Source organism: Crocodylus siamensis, chromosome 5 (assembly GCF_052110815.1).
Source record: "Crocodylus siamensis isolate JL-2025a chromosome 5, ASM5211081v1, whole genome shotgun sequence".
NCBI lineage: Eukaryota > Metazoa > Chordata > Crocodylia > Crocodylidae > Crocodylus > Crocodylus siamensis.
In genome coordinates, this window is record NC_143399.1 from 78,165,053 (window position 1) to 78,189,729 (window position 24,677).

At 43.4% G+C, this 24,677-nt stretch overlaps 1 protein-coding gene across 2 annotated transcripts in view; it reads left to right on the forward strand.

Annotated features, from left to right (window-relative positions):
- COL15A1 (collagen type XV alpha 1 chain) overlaps positions 1 to 24,677 on the forward strand; it is a 285,296-nt gene that overhangs the window by 129,745 nt on the left and 130,874 nt on the right. For both annotated transcript variants that reach the window (XM_090049302.1, XM_090049301.1), the window contains exons 7-12: positions 2,486 to 2,604; positions 7,730 to 7,867; positions 8,503 to 8,529; positions 12,510 to 12,572; positions 19,287 to 19,355; positions 23,019 to 23,081. In XM_090049302.1, the coding sequence (XP_089905428.1) occupies positions 2,486 to 2,604; positions 7,730 to 7,867; positions 8,503 to 8,529; positions 12,510 to 12,572; positions 19,287 to 19,355; positions 23,019 to 23,081 (479 nt within the window). The remainder of the gene's footprint in view (positions 1 to 2,485; positions 2,605 to 7,729; positions 7,868 to 8,502; positions 8,530 to 12,509; positions 12,573 to 19,286; positions 19,356 to 23,018; positions 23,082 to 24,677) is intronic.

The following is a 24,677-nucleotide window of genomic DNA, read 5'->3' on the forward strand; positions in this document are numbered from 1 at the left end:
GCTGCTGTTGCTATTAAGAGCAACAGCCAGGGTAATTAGCTCCACTGGGACAGTTTTGGAGTCCCAAACTTTGGCTGAAGCCCAAAGGACCATATAGGCAGGCCCTGTGGGGGGGAGTATGGAAAAGGGGTCTGAAGGCCATAGGGTGAAATGAAGGAGCCTGACCCCCCACCCAAACAAATGCAAAAGAGCAGGGTAGACCAGCATCCTGGTGATAAGACTGGAGCAGGGACTTCAGGCCTAACTGGTTCTGAAGGCAGCCCCCTAGGATACAAAGAAATTGAAACATCAGAAATGTAGCGAGCAAGGAACTGAGGCCAGTTTAGCAAACTGGAGCAGGGGGACTGAGGTAGTAGCAAGCGCTAGGGGGTTACAATCTCTGGCAGAGAGAATCCTCCATTTTTTAGATATATAATGCAATGCAATTATGCAACAATGCATACAAGTCCCAATCACTGCTATACTCAAAAACTGTAGTTCATGTCCACATGAGGAAAAACTGGTAAAACAAGGAATTAAAATAATTTCTCTTGTGGTAAGCATCTTGGTGAAAAGCAATACAGACCAGCTGACACATGCACCTCCATTCTGGTATTCCTCAGGACTCTGGTAATGTACTGGGTCAACAGTGCAATGCTGTACATAGAGCAGGAAAAAAAATTCCTAACTGCTGCTAAAATCAACCACTTCCTAGAAGTATGGGGCATCATTCGTCCGTCATTGGTGGCTTGTGATATCAAATTCTACATATTTGACAATGTTATACATTTTTTCCTAGTATGATGAAGTATCTTGGTAACTTTGTATGCAGTAAAGGAGTATTATTATTTCCAAGTTATAAGTAGGAGAACTGAGGCATTAGGGAAGCCAGATTTTTGTAGATTTATAGGATCCTAAAGATGCATACAGGGATGTAAGGGGTTTTAAACATCCCAGTAGCCGGCCAGCAACACCTGTAGGTATCTGAATATCTTAAAATCTGACCTTAAACAATTTACTTCAAACCAGCTAAGCCTCTTGTGTGCCTGTCTACTGCCTTAAGCACAGGAGCATCCTTCTTTCCTCATATTGATGGAAGAACTTTGCCATAAATTATGGTTTTTTTAGCGCGTGCAAAAGACTTGATCCTATACAGTGCTGGCCTGGGGTGCTTCATGTATAAGTGCAAGGTACAAAGTGTAGCAGGGTGTATGCATGGATCTGGTATTTTGGAAAGCAGGGTGCAGGACCAGTGATCTGTGCTGCAGGGATAGCTACACCCCTACTCCTCTCCACATACACCTCCCCCCCCCAAAGCAGACAGACAGTGTGTTGCAGGAGCAGCAGAAGGGAGTCAGATTTTTTAAGTCCTTCAAGCAGGTGAAAATATACCCTCTACTCTCACTTCCCTTCTATGCTTAGCTGTATATTCCCTCCCCTTCCTTTCCCACTGCTGCCTCTATCTCTAGCTGACAAGGGACTCGGGACCTGTTCCTGCCCTGTTGAATCCTGGCTGCACATGGAGCCAGACTTGGGTAGAGACAGGTCCAGAAGCGGGTGGGTTCCTTTTCTTGTTCCTGGGCTTCCAGGGATCACCCAGGGGACCTGACTGGGTGGAGGAATCTGCCTGTTGCTGCTGCCTTTGACTGAAACCAGCTCTATGTAGAGCCTGGTTGGAGTGGCATGAGTGACTCTGGTGCTCCTCCTCCAGCCTCCGCCCTTGGGACAGCAGCAGTGGTGGGTGAGAGGGGTAAAGTGAAGGGAGGAGAGGGATATGCTGCTGAGAATGGATGGGAAGGGAGTGGGGGGGATTGTTACTTACTTTCTGGCCTGAGTCCCCAGCTGCTCCTCCCACAGATTGGTCTACTGAAAAAGGCAGGGGGTGGTGGGGAGGTATATCTGAGCTACTGCATTCTCCCCCTGAGATCTACCCCAGCAGAATGAAAAATAAAGAGGAACCTGATACTCCTGTAGCAAGAAAACAGCTGCATAACAGCAATAACTAGTGACCAGGTGAGTAATAGGGGGAGTAAGATCCAAGGGTTGAAGCAACTCCTTCAACTCAGCTTGCTGCACACCTCCTATTTTTAACCAATATGGTGGAAAATAAGATGAGAAGATGATGCAAGAAGATTATTTAGTTCACTTTTTATGTTCCTCATCGCCACAGTACTTCCTTGTCTACACTTCTCTTTCCTCTTTTCCCTTTTCTCTTTTTCCTCTATTTCCCCCTCCCACTTCCTTCCTACTTTTCGATGTTTTTAGAATGAATATTTTTAGTTAATTCTAACCTTCACTCTTTCACAGTACAGAGGGCTTTTTTCTTTCCTTTTGCTTCTGCCTTCAGTTTGCCCTTATTTCCTGCTGTCTTCCTGTTCGTATATTCTTTGTCCAGTACCAGGTATTTTCTTTCCTATCCCATATCTGTATGCTCCCGCTCTTTCCTGAAAAATGTCCATACTGTGTTCTCTCTTTCACACGTTCTTATAATTATGATTTTATTTAGGTTCAGATGATGAAGGAGATGATCAACATGAACATGAAGCTCCCATTGATACTCAGGAAATCTTAAAGCCAGAAGTTGGTTCTGGAGCTCATATTTTGCAAGGAGCAAGCAGAGAAAAGGTCAGTGTAGCTGCTTTACTATTTAGTTTCTCATTTTGGCACCAGCTCAGGAAAAGACTTACCCATATAACTAAGTGCTTTCATGAGTTGGTACTTACATCCTTTCCAGTTTACTAATTCTTTTTATGATGTCCTTTTATTTATATATGTAATTGAAATGTCCTCTAATGGCAACAATGGATACAAGCCCATTCAAATCATAGGAAGATTTAGATCTAGATCCAAAATTTTCAGTTTATATTGGGCTTGCAATATTTGTTAATAGATGGGAAAGCCATATATTCAATTTGGATTGTTGGTAGTTTAGATTAAAGGAAGAAATGTAGGGGCGGGGGGAAGGACCAACATAAGGCTATGCATAAATGTAACTTGTAAAGTACTTTAAATGCCACTACACTCTGAGCTGCTTAAAAAATTCAGAGTTTCAGCTGCAGACAGATATGGGGCCCCAAGTGTGCCCTGTAGACACAGTGCTTTAAAATCACTGAAATGCCATGCAGCATGCTGTCCAGTCAGGAGATGCAACAGAGGACTGCACGGTCTTGAGAATGCCCCTTGCTCCCTACACTGTGGGGTGCCAGAGGACTGACCGACCTCTTGTCACATTCCATAGAAGTATCTGTGTCATCCAGGGTTATTTTTGGAGTACCTGGGTAATTTGTATAAAGCTGTATAAGGTGTATGTATCTGTCTGCTCACCCTAGGGCTAAGACCAAAACAGGAGCCTCTAAAGCAGTGATTCTCAACCAGGACACCACAGCATCATGGGGTACTGTGAGATACTTTTAAGGGTGCCATGGGGGTCCCTTACGATATTTGGTATGCAAACACATACACTTGATTCACAAAATGAATGCAGAAATTTCAAATAGGAATCCAGTGTCAAAAACATTCTGACCTGCTGTGGTTTTTCTGAGATTTTTGCAACAAGCCTCCTTTGAGGAGTACAGATCTGAAATGTATGTCTCTTTAGAACTGTGAAGATATTCCCATCTTCCAGCATCTGTGCCATAACCTTTTGTTGTAAACTGCTGAAATTGCTGGGAGAGGTGGCAAAACGCTTACATGGGTTTGAAAGCCACTTGTGCTGTTCCCAGTATACTTTACTATGTTATGATGTTTTTCATGAAGTTTAAAAAAGGATACACCTATTTCATTCAGTAACTACCAACAGCACATCTGAAATGTCTTGGCTAGTTTAAGCAAGGGATCCCCTTAAATATACTTTCACAAACAAATGATCATCCACAGCAGCTTAATGCTCAAAAGTGGAGGGGTTGGGCTAATAGAAATCAATTGGTATTTGGCCCGAGTACGGACAGCAGATGCCAACCCTGGATGGTTTCCTAAGAAGTGCCTAGTGCAGGTTAACAAATTTATATTATTCATTAATATATTGCTGGCCTCTAAGAAATAAAAAAAATAGCATCTTTAAATTTAAAAAATCCACTGACTGGTAAATGGCAACCTTCTTGGCAATCACAACATAAAGGCTAAGTCTTGATTGGGCACAATGGTTGAGCTACTCTGGTTTTTTTTACCACAAGACAGCATGCTTTTCCTACTGTAGGCCAAGAGCGAGGCATACCAGTAAGATGTGGTGGGGAAGCTTGTCACTGTTGTTACAACTGCTTGGATAAATACAGTTTATGCCCAGCCATCAAATTCATGCATGGGCATTACATTCAGTTTAAAAAAATGGGAGCTAAAAATCAGGAGTATCTGAAGACTGCCCAATTTACATGTCTCAGCTGAACTTCAAAAACCCCCGATGTATTCCATATGGGAGTCAGACAATATGACGTGGGGAATTGCGCATTTTCAGAAAATTAGATGCTAGAGAAAATTAAATTATTTCTATGTCCCAGCATCAATTATCCTGGACATTGGCTAGTGCTTCCGTGATGATACAACAAAGCGCTTGGAATAATTTGATCAGAAATTAAGTTAATGATATCATGTCAGTGCCTAGGCCAGTATCCATAAATCCCTTATAAAGCACAGAGGCTAATCAGGCACTTAAAATTCATTTTTTCAATCAGACTGCATTTGGCAAAAATGATCCCCTTTGTGCCTGCCCAGGAGCAGGAGGGGGAGGGGAAAGGACCTTTCCCTCACTGCCATGCAGCTCACATGGGGCTAGGAGCAGTGTTAGGCTTTATGATCTCTTGAGCAGAATGACTGCTTCACTCTAATGCCCAACTACCACAAAGGGACAGACCTACTGTTATGTAGAGCAAAGCTGATCCCACGTGGTAGGGAGGGACTCATTTTATGGGGGTATTGCAGCTCTGTGATTCCCTAAAGCCTTGCTAAATATAGTGCCTAATGAAGTATGTGGTCTTAAATGTAACACAGCATGGGATATTAAATTAGGTGTCTTGGCCTACTACCCCGTAAATGAGTGGACTATTTCAGCCAAATAACTGCAAATCCTAATAACTGCAAATTCTAAATGGTATGCTGCCATAGTTTCGAATAGTATTAGCAATTTTATTAATCACCATACCCTCATCCAGAACTACTCGGGGGTTACCTATCCACTAACTTAATGCTGTCCCTCCCCATGTCCTTACCTGTGTATCTTTTAAATTAAGCACTACTCTCCCTTCTTACTTCACTCTGTTATGGTTTGAAATTGCAGTACAATGCACACTGAACTCACTCACCAACAAATTTAGAGTTCAGGAGGATAGCTATGATGTGATATGATATATTTCAGTTAGCAATTTATTGCTGCCTTTTACCTGCTGTTTCTGTCAGTCCTACTTCTGATAGTGGCGGGTAATAATGAATGGTGACAGGGTAGTTTAGAGACTGGTCATGGGAGTTAGACACAGGGATTCATTTAAGCTTTAAAATTTCATCTAAGAATTTACATAGGATTACTTACTATTTTTACTTCTTATGACTCAAGCAGTGTATAGAGCTATTAATCTATACATGTTGAGTGCTTGTACATGCAACGGGGGTTTACTTCTCCCTAAATTGAAATGGTGGGTTTTTTTAAATCTTACCATTTCCACTGTTTCAATGTAGGGAGCACTAAACCCCTGTTGCATGCACACATATAATGGGGCCCGATTCTCCCCCACCCCAGATTACCTGCCCCTCCTGTAGTGGGGGGATGGAGGGGTGAATTGAGCTGTGTGGGGCCCGGTGCTTCCCTGTGTGGCAGCAGTGCTCCCCAGATGGCACCTGCCCTCTAGCACCCAGCCAGAGCAGTCCCAGGTGACACTGCCACCGCAGAGAGAAGCACTGGGCCCGATGGAGCTTGAGGACTGCATGACCCAGCAGCAGCAGCTCATGCAGGCAGGTTTGACTAGGTGGTGGCAGGGAGCAGTGAAGAGCCTGAGGCAGCAGGAGAAGGCAGAGGGGATGGTGCACAGGGCACTGGAAGCCGCCAAGCCTGAGCTTTCCTGAGTGCGTCACTTTCCAGCACCCTGTGCACCGTTCCACTAAACTAAAACACCTTGGAGGGGTTTTACCTTGCTACGTTACAAAGTCATTTAAAGCAGAATGCACTGCCGAGTGTGTAAGTAGCAATGCCATTAAAGTGGTGCAAAAGGGCATTTAAGCCACTTTAAAGGCCAATTCTGTTGTGTGTACAAAGGCCCATTAAGGCCAGAAGGAACCAGTTTGTCCTTCTACATAGGATAAGCCAAATAACCTCACACACAATCTGCATCAAGTCTGTTATTTCTATTTAAGCTATATCATATCTCTTAAAAAGGTATTTAGTCTTAATTTAAAGATTTATTGGCGTAGTTTCTTAAATCTGTCAACATAAGACATATTTTCCCAGACTTAGAATAATTTTTGCAGAGGTTTTTGAACACTTTCCCAATTTCTTCTTCTTTGATGTGTGAACACAAATGTGGACATAGCATGCCAGCAATGGTCTCACTATTGTCATCTACATAGATAATACCACTTCCCTATTCCTGCTTGATATGCCCCTATTTACAGATTCAAGGACTGTTAGCTACAATATCATACTAGGAACTCGTGTTGAACTCTTATATAACATGGACAGAATTTTGTTTCACTGTGCAAGTGTCACTTGTGCAGTTTTTAGCCATCTAGGTCAGTTGTGCCTAACCTTCTGGCCACACAGGCCAGATGTGTGGTGTGGGGCCAGACCACAGGCTGGATCTATGCGTTGAGTTAACGTGCAGGGTCAGTCCATGGGTGCAGTCTGATGTGCTGGCTCAATGACATGTATGTCTTCATCTCACGTATGAGATGCAGCATGCTGCAAGCTAGATCTGGCCACATGCCAGCCTGACCCCTGTGTACCAGCACCACTTCATAGCAGTGCGATCTAGTATACAAAGCCATGTAGTCTGGCGTACAGAGGACTCCCCATGGATCCAGAAATTTGGCATCGGGGAGCTTCAATGAACCATGCCACTGCTCTCCCCACCCCAAATTTTTGGACCACGGGTGAGATGACATGACTTCATGTGCCACAGGTTGAGCACCTCCAATCTAAGTCATGCGAAGAAACTCTATTTTGCCTTGTGTAATGGCTGAGCCATGTTTAGCCACTAAAATGACTTAAGTGGCTGTTTTCACCCTATGCAACTCAGTCTTTCCCTTCTAAGAGGATTAAACCCTAATATCCTACATCACAGGAGAGCAGCCAAATCACCCTACTGACAAACCAGGCAGGACTGAAAGCTCCATCTTGTAGAGGTTAGGCTACTGGACAGCCAAGAAAGCAAGCATCCTGAGGACTGCAGGAGAGTGAGTTGGAAGGAACTTGATTCTCTGGCTGAAAGTGATGACTTCTGCTATAGGTAGCAGGGTGGAAGGAGACCCTTGCTTTCACTGTTTTTTATGCAGTCATTGGAAAAACTACATAAACAGCATTTGGGCAGAGATCAGTTTTCTTTACCTGCTTGAAACTCCCTCTGTCAGGCTGGGATAGACTAAAATGTTCTCCGTTGTCAAATCTCTCCTCACGTCACACCTCTCCTGTGACCTCTCTCCCCACACACCTAAGATGGGCATATAAGGTTAACCAGTAGTAGTTACTACTATAACGATGTAGATGTTAAAACAGTAATAATAATAGGGGAAGGTAATAAAGCATATAATTGTATCTTTTATCTTTTTTTAGAGTCAAAAAGGTGAGAAAGGTCAAAAAGGAGTTCAAGGCCCAGCAGGTCCCCCAGGGACGTCAGGACTGAAAGAAATGCAGACAGGGATTCAAGGACCTCCTGGACTCCCAGGCAACCCTGGGCAAGATGGCCAACCTGTAAGTACTGCGTCTTGGTGGAAGCAAATCATGTCATTTAGAAAAGCCAATGTCTGTTCCTCACATACAGATGAAGGGCTAATCCTTCACTACCTTGCACACTGTGCAGTGCCAGTGCAGGTATCTAACCCTGGCAAAGTGGGTGTCTAACCTTACCAGATCAGAATAGTAGCCTTTCATGCTCTTAGCACAACACAAACAAATGTACAAAATGCCCAGCCACAGAGAATAGGGCCAAAAGGGTATACAACACACAAAACTGCTGCTGTGTTAGCCAACTTCCCAGCAGCAGCAGTTACCATTTTAAGAAACACTGGATGGCAGCTTTTGAAGTTACAGGGATTTATATTACTGTAGTCCCCACATACAACATGAATTTTCGGTTCACATAATATGTTATAGATTGGCCTTCCCTTTGTGATCATAAATACAGCATGGCCCCAGGTAAATGAAAATACATTGTGTAACACGACAGTGCAACACATGCATCCATTACATGGTAATGGAACATCATTCCATTTTGGTATTTTCTCACAGCATAAATTGACCATCAAGATGTAGTTAATTGTTTTCATCTCATTTTTCTATTTGGTATATGTTCTGTTTTCCTTTCTAAAATAGTTGTTGTCTTTCAGGGCATCCCTGGTAAAGATGGATTGCCTGTAAGTACCTTTATCATATATATTTTTAGTTCACTGGAAAAAAAAACAACTTTTATACATCTTTGCCTGACACTCAGCTAAGTTAAATTTAAGATTTACAGTGCTTTTTTCAAAAGCCTCTTCTTGGTGTCTTAACACATACAATAGGTTTTAAAAGAAAGGAAGAAGTCTCTAAGGTTTCAAAATATATCAAAAACAGTCTGTTTCAGCACAGCAGTTTAGGCAGATTTAAAAAACCATGTGGCCTTATTTATTTTGTTTTAAGCATGCTGTACAAGGTTGACAAGTAATGTAAATATAATCTTTCCATTTTGATGGTGACTGTCAATATTTCCATCTTGATAGGTAACATTGTTACCTAAACAAAGGGATGTACTGAAACCCCAGTTTCACAGCTGCTCTTTCAATTCCTCCCTCCCTGACCTCAGTGAGGTATGAGCTTCCAGGATCAGATGGAGATAGAGATGTGGAGCTCCTAAGCTGATTCACCCTGGCAGTCTGAGGAGGTGGGCTCATTGTGCTGCAATCCAAACTTTATCATCTTTCTCTGGGGGAGGAAGCCAGAGGGGTCCTACAGAGAGCAATCTACAAAGAGTCAAGGTCTAATAGGAAGTTTCTGTTTCTTAAGGAAACTCCAAGAAGGTGATGAATTTGAGTGATTTCCAGTGTATGCAGGGTGGGACTGCATGCCAGTACCCAGAACTACTGTACTCACTGACCTCCCAGCCACTGCTACTTCCCTGCCTCGTTTCTCAACTCATCAAGTATTCTTCCATAGCTCCCTGCTGCTCTTCCTTCACAGTGCTCTCTATCCTTGGCTCTAATCTATTAACAGGCCAGCAGGATTAGCCTCCCTCCTTGCCCTCAGTTACTCAGTCCCTACTTATTTCCACTACTTCAGTGTCCATATTCTCCATCATGTGCCTCCCTCCCTTCCTTTCCCCAAGCCTGCAGCCACCCCCACCCACTCCCACATGCCCCTCTTGTCTGCTGTTTATTCTTCATGATCCTACTGCATTTTCAAGTATTCCCCAACGTCTTTTTCCCTCCCCTTCAGTTTGCCCAGCCTTACCCCAATCAGGTACCCCCACCTTCCTTCCCATGGGCCACATTACACCAAATTCTGCAGCTTAGTGTCCCCATTCTCCTCTTACATGTGATGACATTTGTCATTTGCAATGCACAAGGGCAATGCCTCTTCCACCTACCAAAACCTAACTTATTTCCTGTGTACCACCCAGTTGACATAATTTCCCAATTCTTCCCTGTTATGAAAATCCAAATGCTGCAACCTTCATTATGAATAGCCTTACCCATTAAGACATCTTAAACATGGTTGCTAAAACCATCCTATCTGTTCCCGCTCTCTTCAGGTACCCCTAAAGCAAGTCACATTTTTATGGTAATTAAAAGTAATCCAGTAGTGAAGGGGTTAATTATTTAGCCCAACAGGTGCACAAGTGATCAATTTATCTGAAACGCTATGTACATACTTTTTGTGCAGAAAAATCTAGCTATTGCTGCATACATTTAGCACAAATTAAGGAGAAATTGTTTCATACAAGAGTTAAGAGGGAATTTGTATTCAGCTTTGTACAGAGTTCTCTGGCTCTAGCACTCTAATTGTGAGCAGAGCATTTTTAAACAAAAAACAGTGAAATAAACATAATGTGGGAATTTATTCAAACATACAAAGCTGTTTCTACCAAAGCAATTATGAATTTTAATTCTTCTTAACTTGTGGTCATACTTGTTTTACCTTTTGCAGTTCTATGTAATGCAAAGAGTCCTATTTCCTTCCCTTGATAGCAACCAGTTAAAGGTAGTACACATTTTTGAGGTCTAACTTTATAGATGGTTGGAGGATTTTATGGTATGATAGCTACTTTGCACACATAGCTAGCCTCAAGGAAATTGTGTAGCTAACCAGTTATACTGTAACATATACTGTATATCAAGGGCTCAGTGAAGAACTGTTTACCAGGGCACCCTTGGGGAAAACTAGGAGTAATGGTGACAAACTCCTGGAAGACCATTTCAAGCTCCACATTAGGAAAAACTGCTTCACAACTAGGGTGTCCAGACTGTGGAATAAACTCCCTTCAGAGGTGGTACAACTGCCTGCCCTGGAAATCTTCAAGAGGAGACTGGATAGTCACCTTGCTGGGGTCACCTGACCTCAGTTGTCTTTCCTGCTTGTGGTCTTACGCAGTGGGCTGGACTTCATGATCTTCTGAGGTCCCTTCCAGCCTTACAACCTATGAATCTATGAATATAGAGGAGGCCTAAACGTGATTCTGTTCCACTCTTCAGTTCTGAGAAATACATTAATTCATGGACTTTTGTAACACAGTGACCCCTAAGATTTAGTCACAAAAGCTAGTGAAGGAGGAGGAGGATGCCCTGCTTATGTCTTGCTTTACCAGTTTTTCAGGGACTCGAGCAAGATGGAACAGGACAGCACGTAGGCAACTAAGTTCACTGAAGTGCCTAATTGGTGGAATAGAATCTAGCCCTTAATATGTAAAAAACAGTTTGTCATAAGCATAGATTATTTCCTAAGATAAATCACTAATAAACTGAAGTTCTGCATGTATACCTTTGATTCACGTTGAATCTTTATCATGGGTCTTTAAACTTAGCACATTACTTTAAAACAGGTCATGGGTCTTTAAACTTAGCACATTACTTTAAAACAGAGGCAGTGGAGACAGTAAATACGTAAAGTTATCCAGAAGAAAAAAATCATGAATGAAAATAAATTTGCACTTAATTTTTTCTTCATTACTTTATCCAGCAGTATTAAAATCACTTGGATCTTTGCTATTGACCTCAATAAACATGCGGTCAAACCTGATATAAAAAACAGTGCAGTAAAAGGTTGAACTACCACACTCATTGGGACTGAGCCCAGAGCAGTTATGAAAACATATGGTTGATCAGTAATTTCCCAAAACATGGCCCATTCACCAATACCACATGAGAACCTCTAATAAAACATAGTCCTGCATTTGTATAAATTACATTAAATCAGCAGGAAACAAGCAATAACCAGCAAATAACTTGTACTGCATATTTTATTTACATGACTAGAGATATAGTATAACAAAAAGACCTTGTACTTTAAAGTACTTTGTTTACAAGGTTACTGTACCATGAACTGAAATTTGTTGGTTGTAATTCAATATTGATAGGGTTGGAAATGGGAATAACAAAGATTTAAAGGGGCTGCTAATCATTTTTTGTTTAATGGCACATCACACGATGTGTGGCATTGTGTGGTTGATTGGACATACAGTCATTGAGCATTCTGCTGCATATGCATACTGTATGTAAGAGAACATGTCTTTTGGTAGGAACACTATTTGGGGCTTGGGAGTTCAGATTCGTGGGAACTCTGTTGAAAAGAAAATTGGGGCCTAATACTGAAAGGTACTAAGCATTTTCTGTGCAATACTAAATGTCTTGAACACCCATAGCACTTAATGTGAACTGAGTGTACTCAGCACAACGCATGACTGGCACTCTAGGAATGTCAGTTGGACTTGAGTGTATTCATCACCTCTCACTGAAAACATCCTCGATGATCTGTTTATTCCCTGGTCAGCAGCATATCACAGAAATATCTGAGCATCTTCTTCTCTATTGCCCATTACCTTGTATGAAATTGAGAGTGGAGATCTTCCCAGTGTCCACTTTTGATAGCTTAGAAAGGAATAATTTAGGTGAAGCAAAGGTCAAGTTCTGGCTTGCAGTTTATCTGCTAGTACTGCATTGGGAAAATGTGCAACAGAGAGAGAACTAAACTCGCTACATGAATGGGAAAAAAAAAATCAGGTGAGTATTTCTCCTGCTTCAGCTTCCTCCTGAACAGAATAGAGTAGCTTTCTTCTGGAAAACTGTTAGTTCCAAAGTATGCATCATTTATGGGAATACTATCTTAATGATAAGAAAATATTTAATCAAAAATGTATTTTTAGGGTAAAAGAGGACTTCAAGGAGTGCCTGGGATGAAAGGAGAGACAGGCATGAAAGGAGAAAAGGTACGTATCCTGTCAGTATCTAAAAAGCAATCCAATTAGATGTCATTCCTGTTTTGTTTTGTTTTGATTTGAGTAAGTTCCTAAGGGGACTAGGGGGAGCACAAAAATAATTTCAGCACCCTACTTGCTGGACACCTGTGCAAACCAGGCACAGAAGAGCCCTCAGGGTTTGTAGGAAGGAGATTATTTTGCCCATAAAAAGAACTAGGGTTAAATCCTATTTTCTTTTACATTCCTAAATGGCACATACACAACTGCAAAACTGCAGTTTTTGGCCTCCTCTCCAGTCCTCCTCCTGAAGCTGGCACACTGCAGCTTGTTTTTAGTAGTCATTGGATAAAATGAATGAAAAGTAGCGGGGAAGTTTCTGCCTCTTTGGGAGCAAGGTTTCAGGACAACAGCCACCTCACTAAACCACACACTGTCTCACTTGTTTGCTTCATCGTGGCTCCACATTCTTCCACTTCTGGCTGCCAGCTGGGATCAGCTGGAGAAGTGTCTGATTAATGCCTAACCCATGGTTAATGGATTTTTCTGGGACAGAGGAAGTGACGGTCAAACTCCCTGTGGCTGAGGAAGCTTGGGACCTGGATCTCCTGCTCCCTGGTCAAGTGTCCTAATCATTAGGCTGTTGGTGTCAGGACCCATAGGTTTCAAACCTGGACCGTCTGCATAGACAGTACCACCAGGCAACAAGCCAAATATCATCCCCAGCTTAGCCTTGGCCCTTCTTTGAGATGCCTAGTGGGGAATCAGGTGACTTGGGTGAACCAGTAAGAGCTACGAGCCCCTCATGGAAAGGCTATAAAACTTTCCCATTTCCTGTAGGGCCCTTTCTCAGCAATACCATTATTGAATGTTGCTGCCTTGGACCCTCATCCTTGTTCCTGCCTTGGACCTCCTGTCCTTAATCAACTGCTGTCCTGTCCACAACTTTGTCTTGACCGTTGGTTTGTCACCCTGGCACCTGCGTGCATATCTGGCTTTGACCGTGGCTACCTGGCTTCTACTAAACCCCTGACTCTGGTCCTAGTGTCTTAGGCCTTGCTTGTTGTTCTTGCTTTCCTGTTCCCTGGGTTCTGCTTCCTCTGTTCCTGGCTGTCTTGTTCCTGGTTCCTGGCTGTTGACCTCTGTGCTCAAAAGTGTCTTGTCAGCTCCTCTACCAGCTGAGTGACTACTTGCATTCCAGGTGCAGGCCTAACATTTAGGCTAAAGGATGGGTGAAGTTCAGCTTCTCAGTCATTTCCTCAGTTATTTTGTACACATTCCAATCTTCCATGGCTCTATGAAAGTACTGTTGGAGTTCATAGAGGCCCTACCACCAAGATAGCAGCCGTATTACCAAGTTTCATCAGTTACCCTCAACCAGAGAAGAAGAAAGTCCAGGAAAAGCATGCTGGGCATTCCTTGGCATCTCATCAATCCACTCTGTTGATAATATTCCCAGTCCAGGTTTCTCCTGGGTGGGGTAAATTAGAATCACTGGCACATACCCTGTCTTCATCTTGGACACTGCCATCTTCTCAACCAGCTTCCACATCTGTTGTGGTGCTAAGAGGTTTCATCATGCCCTGGATATTGGAATTAAACCCTGCTACCCAGCCTCATATTCTTTAGCTCTAATGTCCCAAATTCCTCTAGGGCATGGATGGCCAACCTGCAGCACAGCATGAGTGCTGCAAGTGGCACAGACAGTCTCTGGATGTAGCACAGGTAGACTGGAGAGGAGATGAGCAGAACAGCAGCAACAGGGAAGGAAGCAGAAAAGAGCAGCGAATCAGGCTGGGGAAAGAGATCAGTTTTGCATTTAGTGATGGTGCAGAGCTAATTTGTGGCATGCCTGTGATTGGCCCTCACTGGTCTAGGGCAATTGCAAGTGCCCCCTGAAGACCAAGAGGACTCTCCAGGTCCAGGTTCCAGACTGGGTAATTTGTAGGAGAATAATCTTTCCCTCACTTGATTAATCTCTATTATACCATTACCCCAAGTACTACAGGAATTTAGTGGCTTTAAGCACATAATGTGGCAGACATCTGATGTCTTCTCATCCAGCAGTCTTTAGATTCCTCAAAGAACCAATTAAAGTACTTCCCTTGGTGAGAGACTTGCTTCCTCAATAGGACCTGAATTTTGTTCTCAGGACTCCCATGGTTCTGTCAGGCCAGGCCACTCTTGGTCTGCTGTCTGGTACCATGTAAATCAGTACAACCTATTCCATGGTCAGGTTGTCAGCAACTAAACCAGCACCCCCGCCTGAGCTAGCCTGGGTGAGGAGGGTGTGTGGACACCCACCAGGACTAAAAATGAACTGTCAAAGGGCGGATGAGCTCCCTGTAAGCCAACAGCCATTCATACCTGGAGAGGAGATTGGAGCTGCCAGGTCACTTTGCCCAAAGAATCACCAATGATGCACCAGCATGTAAAGTGCCCCAATGGCTGTGGTGGCCTTGGGACAAAAAAACCCCCTCCCATCAGGCCACTGTCTAAACCTGTGGCAATGTGTTCTTTCTCCACCTCTCCATGAACAGTGTTCCTGGTGATGATTACTTTAACAAGGAGGGTGGGTGATATTCAAGCCCTCTTGGAGTATTCTTTGTATACTTATACAGATAAAGTATTCTTGAGGACTCATCCCAAGTTCCTTACTAAGATAGTCGCTGATTTCCACTGTAGTGAGCACATCAACTTCCTAGTGTCCTTCCCAAAACCTTATTTCTCCCTTGACATGAAAAAAGCTCTGTCCTTCTACCTAAACAAAATTACAAAACCTTTCGGGAAGTTGCCCCCACCATCTCTTTGCTTAGTTGAGAGATATACGGGTGTAGAAGTATCAGTCCAAAGAATATCCAATTGGATATTGAATTGTGCTAAGCTCTGTTATGATACCTCTAAAGTGGAGCATTATTCTGTAGTCAGAGTTCATTCCACCAGGTCCCAGGCTACTGCTATAGCCTCCCTACACAATGTCTCCACAAGTCATATTTGCCCTGGAAGCTGCCTGGAGTCTTATCCAACACTGTGACATTCCAGAAGTATGCCCAGCAGACCCATTATTACCTGCACATCTGAGGGTATGGCTTTAGAGTTGCACGCAGTGTGGACAAGTATATGGACAGTCACTCCAGAAGAAAGAGAGTTTAGTTCATTGCCAGTAATGAGAATTTTTTAGAATTGTCCATACTCACATCCATATTACCTCCTGTTTCCCTGAGGTCAGGTACAATATGAGACTCTGAGATGAGATTGAAGAACAGGAGGTACGCACTGCCCTCTGTGCCCTTGTCATGGAGCATGAGGAACGGCAGGGATATGGTACACTGTATAGACACTACTAAGGCAAAATCTCTGAGCCCAAGTGCTTCTGGCTTATGCACACTCATAGTGAATGTTTGGATATGGACAACACATCTTGAAGAGATCCAGCTTCTGGGAAGTAACTTCTCTTTATGAGTATTTACATTTGTCTTGCCTGGTAGAGATAGGGCCAAATCCTGCTTCTCTTTATGCATCAAAATGACACATACATAGCTGCAGAGCAGCAGTTTCAGGCATTTATGCACTATTTGTTATTCAGCTTTGCACATGCAAAAGTACATGTACCCACTGAGCCCAGAGACCCAGAATTGCTCTTTGCATGTTTTCTAAACATCAACAACTGGAGCTAGGTTCCTCCACAATCAACCAGACTATTTTCCAAGAGAAGGATTATGGGGAAGAAAAGATTGTGACCTTGTCTGTTCATAAGAAATTAGTTAATTTAAGCTTAAAGTTTACCCCTGAAAATCATTTTCATAAGGGTTTTGTCACATAGGACACTTAGTATGTGTTAAATCTGTGCAGCAGTAATATTAGGATGTGTTTTGACTAGTCACGCAATATTGTAACTATGACATTGATTGTGCACAGTTTGCCAACTATCAGTCCCACCCCTGGCACCTAACTGTACTCTTGATCCAACTCCAATGCAGTGCCAGGGCTGGCATCTACAATCAGCTGATTGTTGATCCCAGCCCTAGGACCCTCTGGGATCACAGGCACCCAGCTTTCAACTTGATCGTGGAGGACCCTGACAAATGAAAGATGCAGGATCCTTCATCCTGACATGTATGGCTTTCCTCATACTATCTGTAGGCTTGGTATGGCAGAAGGGACCCTGGCTGATATAATGATTGGGTGGGGGGCTGCAGTCTCCATGGAGCAGTCCGATGGTAGCTAAACACATGTTACTAGAGATACCCCTCACCCAAAAAAGTAATAACTTTTCTACAGAGGGGGTGCATCTACATGTGCAATAAACTCCAGAGCAATTTGAGCCAGAGTAAACTGCTCTCAGGTACAGCATCTACACATGTGCCCAGGACAGCTGCAATTTGAGCTGAGGTGGAGCAGGCCCTCAGCTGGCTGGGTTAAGTGGGCACAATTTATGTCCCCGGTCAGCGTCTACACATGCATTTCACTGTAGTTAATTACTCCTCCGTAAGATAGTACTGTCTTCGATTGTCAGGACAGTACTATCTTATGGCAGACTTAATTAATTTACTGCACCCTGATATTAGCACATGTGTAGATGGTAAGACTTTCTGTGAAGCTAATTAATCTACTCTGCAGTAAAGCTCATATATAGATTCACCCTGTGAGTACACTTAGAACATGTTTTACTGCTTGAACATGCAGTCATGTTTTAAGTGCATTTAACATATGCTAAATGTCACATGCGATGTGGCCCTAACCCTGTGCTATTCATATTGTTGTGATTACTGAGGGTAGTGCCAGTTACACCTGGGAATGGGGAAGCCCTAAAAATATGGTTTGCATAAAAAAGTGCTAAGATTTTCTGCATTCTGTATTCTAGGAAGGCAGTTAGCACCTCTTGTCTTGTAATAGTATAATGCAGTGATTAGAGGTGCAAATCTGATTCACATGATAAACCCAGATTTTTCAAATAGAAATCCATAATGCTAAAAACATTCTGACCTGTTGCAGTCTTTCTGGGTTCTTTTTAACAAAATAATTGCTCTTTCATTTTTGTTGTAGTAAAAAAACAAATGAAAGCCAACAGCTGGCATTTTCTGAGGGCTGCCTCGAGTCTTATTAAGAGTTGTCTGAGCTCTAAAAAGGGTCAGAACTACTGGTACAATATAAAGGCGTAGGGGTGGCGGGAGGGTAAAAGAGCATGTCTGAGTCTCTTGTTGCCAGATGGGAAGCTGGGAGTGGGCAGACTGCTACATCGTAGAGTAGACTGGACAGCTGACTGCCATACCAATTAACTAATGCTTTATTTTTGCAAGCATACAGTGCACACATGTAGCTGCAAGAAACCCTTCAAAACATGTTGGTGATCCAAATTTGAAAATCAGAGATTTTGCTACCTCCTCTTACATGTAGAATAATTCCATATATTCATGAACATTGTCAAGTTTTAAATAGCTATATGAGAGGGGAAAGATGTACTAGCAGATGACAAATAAGAATAAGGAAGAGAGAAGCACAGATCACCAGAGCTTGGCTGTTTGGAGCATTTGTCTGCTGCTGTTTGGAGCATTGTTCTTTGAAAGAAGCCTGCTGGAAGAGGGAGAGTTTCCCCTACCTCTGCTGGAATATGTGGAGGCACAATATAGGCAGAGCCCCAAAAAACTCTGAATGGGTAAGCAGGGGCTACCAAAGAGACTGGTGAGGGGGAAGGGTAATGTGCCCATACTCCTCACCTCAGAAGAGCTTCCCAGGAACCGAGCAAGAAGGGAGCAGGAATCATCCCATTCCTCTAATATGTATATACCATACCCTAAAAAGAGCAATACTAAGTAGGCAGGTCAGTTGAATGCATATTCAGGAATCTTAGCTAATATCAGTTTTTAGGGATTGTAACTAGGGTTCCTGAATGACATTGATTAGCAAGTCAGGCAGAGTTCATGTGAATTTGAGGTTCAAAGGGATACATTACCATTTATACATTTATCCTAGCATTCTTACTGTAATGTGTAGGCAGCTGGTGAAAAGCAAGCATGGCTGTACTGCAACCATGAATGAGGGATGGATGAGATCAATTCAACTGAAGCAAAATGAGTCACTACTTGGACTAAAACACTGTGTCTATCAAGTAATCTTTACATGAAAATTGATTGATTGGTTCACAGTCCAAATTAAATCAGTGTAATTTGTTGTAATGCTTACAGGGCACATTAAAAAATGACCTATGACCTATTCAATATCCTACACCACCTATTAGGCCTCTATATGGACTTCAGTTCCTAAGCACTATCCTATTCCACCCTCCTTGAATCCACCCTCCTGAAAGTCCATTAATGCATTCACCTTTGTAACTCAGCATCATCCTCTAACCTTTAAGACCAGTCACAAAATAACAGCAAAGCAGAAGACGACCTACCCATCATTTCCATTAACAGTTTTAAAGGGACTTGAAGAGGGTATAATAGGGTCACATGTAGGTACATAAGTCAACCTAGATGCCTAATGGATGGAGTAGGATGTGGCCCTTTACTTCTGCCAGACAGGATGCCAGGTTGGCTAAGGAGAAAGGGATACATTACAAAACGGTTAAGGAGTAAACATGCATTAAATCTGTGAAGAAGAAACCAGTGGAGTTTCTGATATGAACCTAACTGCAAGCCATGAAGATATAACCAGCTGCACTTTATGTGGAAGGGAAATGTGGTTGTAAAAATACTTACTGTTTCATTTCTGTTCTTGTTCTAGGGTGATCCTGGTGTAGGACTACCAGGTCCACCAGGACCTCCAGGCCCATCTGCTGTACCTAGAAGACTTGTGAGTTTCAGAGGCACCCTGATACTTAGCTATCCTCGTTCTACTGTTTGACAATCAATGGGATGAAACTAAAAATGAGGTGCAGTCTGAGCTAGTCTCCATGTATCTACACAGGTGTTCACCCACACACACGTGTACCCCTGTGTATAAATGTGTGTGTGTGTGTATGCACACATGAAATCAGTTATACAAATGGAAGGGACCTCATGTCATCATCTAGCCTAACCCTCTGGTCAAGGCAGAATCCTCTGTGCCTAAAAGATCCCAGTTAATATTTATCTAACCTACAATTTCCAAGGATGGTGATTCCACAACATTTCTGGGCAACCTGTTCCAATGCGTAACACCCGCAACCTATAGTGGAAAAGTTTTTCATTATATCCAACCTAGATTTTCCCTGCTGCAATTTGAATCCTTTATTCCTAGTTTTGTCCCCTGCACCCTTCAGTTATGTGAAGACTTATCAAATCCCCCCTCAGTCTGTTCTTCTGCAGACTAAGCAATGCTAGTTCTTCAGACTTTCCTCATAAATCACGTTTCCCAGGCCTCTAATCATTTATGTTATTATCTGCTAGACTCTTTCTAAGCTGTCCATAACTTTCTTGAACTGTGAAGCCCAAAACTGGACACAGTATTCCAGATGAGGCCACATCAGTGCCAAATAGAATAAAAGGATCACTTCCCTTAATTGGTAAATAACACCCCTATTAATACAACAAAAAATGCTGTTGCCCTTTTTTTGGAACAAGAGCCAACAGTAGTTGGCTCATGTTTAGCTTATGACCACTTTAATGGCCTGGTTCTTTTCTTCCATACTGCAGCCTAGGCAATCATTCCCCAGTTTGTAACTGTGGATGCGATTTCTTTATCTCAAGTGTAGGACTTTGTACTTGTCCTTACTGAATTTCATGTGATTCATTTTGGACCATTTATCTAGTTTATCAAGATCATTCTGGATCCTAGCTGTACTCTTCAAAGTGTCTGTAACTCTACCTGACTTGATATCATCTTTAAATTTGCTAAGTGTGCATTCAGTCCCATCCTCCAAATCACTACTGAAGATGGATGTAGTCTTTCTGGACTTCAGCAAGGCCTTTGACACCATCTCCCACCCCATCCTCATTAAAAATTTGGGTGACTGTGGCATTGATGCCTACACAGTCAGATGGATTGCAGATTGGCTGAAGAGTCGCACTCAGAGGGTGGTGGTAGACGGGTCGTATTCAACCTGGGGAGAAGTGGGCAGTGGAGTCCCCCAGGGGTCCTTAGGCCTGTGCTGTTCAATCTCTTTATCAGCGATTTGGACAACGCAACCTGTTTAAATTCACTGATGATACCAAAATTTGGGGTGAGCTGAGCACGCTAGTGGGGGGGAAAGACTGCAGCAAGACCTGGATAGGTTACAGGGGTAGGCTAACAAAAACAGGATGCGTTTCAATACTGACAAGTGCAGGGTGCTGCACTTGGGCAGTAGTAACCAGCAGCACACTTATAAGATGGGAAACTCCCTTCTTGAGAGCACAGAAGCAGGAAGGGATCTTAGAGTCATTATTGACTCCAAGATGAACATGGGCTGACAATGCGAGGTCAGGGTTGGCAGGGCTAACTGGACATTGTCATGCATCCACAGGCACATCTCTAGTAGGGACAAGGAGGTGATCCTCCCCATCTACGCAACACTAGTCAGGCCACAGCTGGAGTACTGTGTCCAGTTCTGTGCACCCAACTTCAGGAGGGATGTGGACAACATTGAGAGGGTCCAGAGGAGGGCCACTTGCATGATCCGGGGACAACAGGGCAGACCCTACAGTGAGAGACTGTGGGACCTGAACCTGTTCAGCCTTCACAAGAGAAGGCTGAGGGGGGACCTGGTGACCATCTATAAACTCACTAGGGGGAACCAGAAGGGTTTGGGAGAGACCTTGTTCCCCCTAGCGCTCCCTGGCATAACAAGGAATAATGGCCATAGGTTGTTGGAGAGTAGGTTTAGATTAGACATCTGTAAGAACTACTTCACGGTTAGGGCAGCTAGGATCTGGAACCAACTTCCAAGGGAAGTGGTGCTGGCTCCTACCCTGGAGGTCTTTAAGAAGAGGCTTGATGCATACTTGGCTGGAGTCATTTCAGCCCAGTTTTTAATCCTGCCATGACTTTCTCATAAACAAATTGGAAAGATGTGGGCTAGACAAAGCTACTCTAAGGTGGATAGACAAATGTCTCAATAGCTGCAAGCAAAGGGTAATTATAAATGGATTCATGTCAGAATGGCAGAAGGTTTTGAGTGGAATTCCACAGGAGTCTGTCCAGGGCCTGGTGCTGTTCAACATGTTTGTTAAATATGCGGATGCTTAAATAGAGGGTTTTTTAGCAGATTTGTGGATGATTACCAAACTGGAAAGTAGGTGACAGAAGCACATAAATATAACATGAGTGACTACTGGATGGATGACAGCACTACAGGGAAGGATTTAGGAATCTTGGTGGATCACAGGCTCAATATGAGTTTGCACTATAGCACAGCTGTACAAAAGGCAGCTGTAGTTTTTGAGTTACATCAATGAGAGTCACCTTTTTGGCACCAGTTAGGCCTCACCTATAGTACTATGCACAGTTTTGGGCTCCACATTTTAAAAAGGACATGGAAAAGTTAGAGAGGTTCCACAGGTGAGTGATTACAAACTCTAAGCACTGCTTGCTTGGAAAGTAAGCCACATGAGGAGAGGCTGAGAGAAATATAAGCATGTTCAGCTTTCAAAAAAGGCCATTAGGAGGAGACATGATAGCAATCTAAAAATATCTGAGGGGCTGCCATTAAGAAAAAGGATACCTCTTTCTTTTTTCTGCTGCTGCAGAGAGCAGGACATGGGCCAATGACTTGAGGTTGCAACAAACTATATTTAGATTGGATATCGGAAAAAACTTCTCCACTGTTAGAACAGTGAAGCATTAAAGTAGATTGCCTAAGGAAATTGTGGAATCTCCATCATTGGAGATTTGAGGAAGAAATTGGATAAGCATTGGTTTGGGATGATCTAGAAGTAGCTATGCCTGGAGTGCTCTGCAAAGAGGAACCGTTAGAAGCTCAGGAGCCCTCCTCCCTCATTGCCTCCTCTCAGATTGCAAGGAGAAAATGCAGCAGAGCTCTTTTCATAAAGCAGGTGGATATGGGAAAGAACCATGCTCAGCAGCAGGATAATTAAGCAGAGTTCAAGACTGGCTTAGGTGTGAAAGAAGATTAAAGTTGCTGGGATAAATTTATGGAGAGGATGCAGAAAGGGCAGTTCTGGCTGTCCAGTGATTTGGTGAAATATATATAATTTATGTCTGCTGTCCCCAGGTTGCAGGGCAAAATGGAGGGTGTTTGGTATTTTTCATGCTTCTGGGCTTTGTTGGTTGCCCCATGGGGCCATGGAGGATTGTTTTTCTGCCTCCTGTTGCACACACTGGGTATGTCTACACAAGACACACTGGGTGTGTCCCTGCCTGTTGCAGACCAAATATTAATCAGGGCATAATAATATAGTTTATTGCAAAAGGATCATTCTGACCTGGAGATGACAACTACAATGAGATAAGTAGCAATTCACCAACAGTGTTCTTATCTATTAGTTTTTCATCCCTTCAGTAAAAATAGCATTTATAAATGAATTCTTTTAATTTCAGAGTAGACTTGACCCTGAAGGATCAGGTTCTGGTGACCTTGACAGAGACCATGAGCTTTTAAGAGTAAGTATTCACTGACATTTAATGCACACTGCCAAAAGCAGCCATGATGTTTCCTAGGGTAGGAAACATAAACTGGTTGGAAAATGACTGAAACCGGTTTGAGAGAAACCTGGTTGAATGTAGTATCAGACTTAACTGATTTGGATCAAACTAGTTTATCCAAGGTCTGTCCCAGACCCCTTCCTGGTTTAAGTTAAACCAGATTACCCCAGCATCCTGGCATGCTCTCTGGGCTGTGCTCTCTGCTCCACAGCAGCTCTGGCCCTTCCCCTCTGCTCCCCAGCTGCAGCTCCTGCAGGTATCTGCCTGGCTTCCCCCTGCTCTCCCCGCCCTCTCCTCACCACTCCTTGTTAAGCAGGGATTACCCTCTCCCCTATGCCTTATACAGACACCTCTCATCATGAGCTGGCACACTACATCCTGGCTGCAGTTTGTGCTGTGGCAGATAGGACACAATCCTATCTGCCTTTGTCCCTTTTGTAGCTAATCAACAGGTAGCTGGTAACGTCCCTCCTTGGAATGTTCCCTTCTTTGGAAAAAGTTGTTTAAGAGCTTGAATTAATGAGAGGGGCTTTATTTAAGATGGGGTGTTAAATGCTATTAACAAAGTTGATAAATACTCTGTCATCAAAGTGGGGGGAGGAGGGACCCCTCCCTAATCAGGATGTCCTGCGGGTGCCTAGCCATTCCCCGCTCAGCTCAGTACTGTGGAAGGGAATGGAGGGCTGCTCTAGTGCCTCCTCCCCCCACCCCACTTCTAGCCTGAGCCAGTGCAGGCATGTGCCTGCATTTCTGGGATTCTGGGTTGTCTGTACAGTTGCAAACCAGTTTAGCCTAGCCAGGTTAGACTAGTAGGCAGGTCAGTTGAATGCATATTCAGGAATCTTAGCTAATATCAGCTTTTAGGGATTGTAACTAGGGTTTCTGAATGACACTGATTAACAAGTCAGGCACAGTTCATATGAATTTGAGGTTCAAAGGGATACATTACCATCTATCCATTTATCCCAGCATTCTTACTGTAATGTGTAGGCAGCTGGTGAAAAGCAAGCATGGCTTTACTGCAAAGATTGAATCAATTCAGGCTTTTTGAATGTCTGTCCCTAGCTCTAGTGGCCTAACTACCTCTCCACTCAGTTTCTTGGGATAACCTCCTTGCTCTCCTGCCTGCCATGCTTTGATATAAATTTTATTTTACCTTGGGAGAAAATTCCTCAAAGTCTCTTAGTGTGTCTACTGGGTCCCCACTTGGCCTAGCTTTACATACTTGCTAGGCCCCAGTCCTGCTTGTGGCAAGGGACTCAGAATTTGCTACTGCTCCATGCCCCACTGACATGGGTGTCTCACTGAGACTGAGTCCTGTTGGCCCTATCCACACCTTCAGGCACTAGAATTGCCTTAGTGGCATTAGTTGTAGCCTTCACCCCCCCCCCCAGCCTCACGCCTTGCAGGTCTTACTCTTGTTCATTTACTAGTCTGCCAGGCCCTCTGGTCCTAGCAAAGCCTCTCTGGGCCCCAGGCCCTATCTTCACTAGAGCCCCTCTTGGCTCTAGCTTGGCTTGCTCTGCCCCTGTCCAGGCTTTGGCTGTCTCGGTC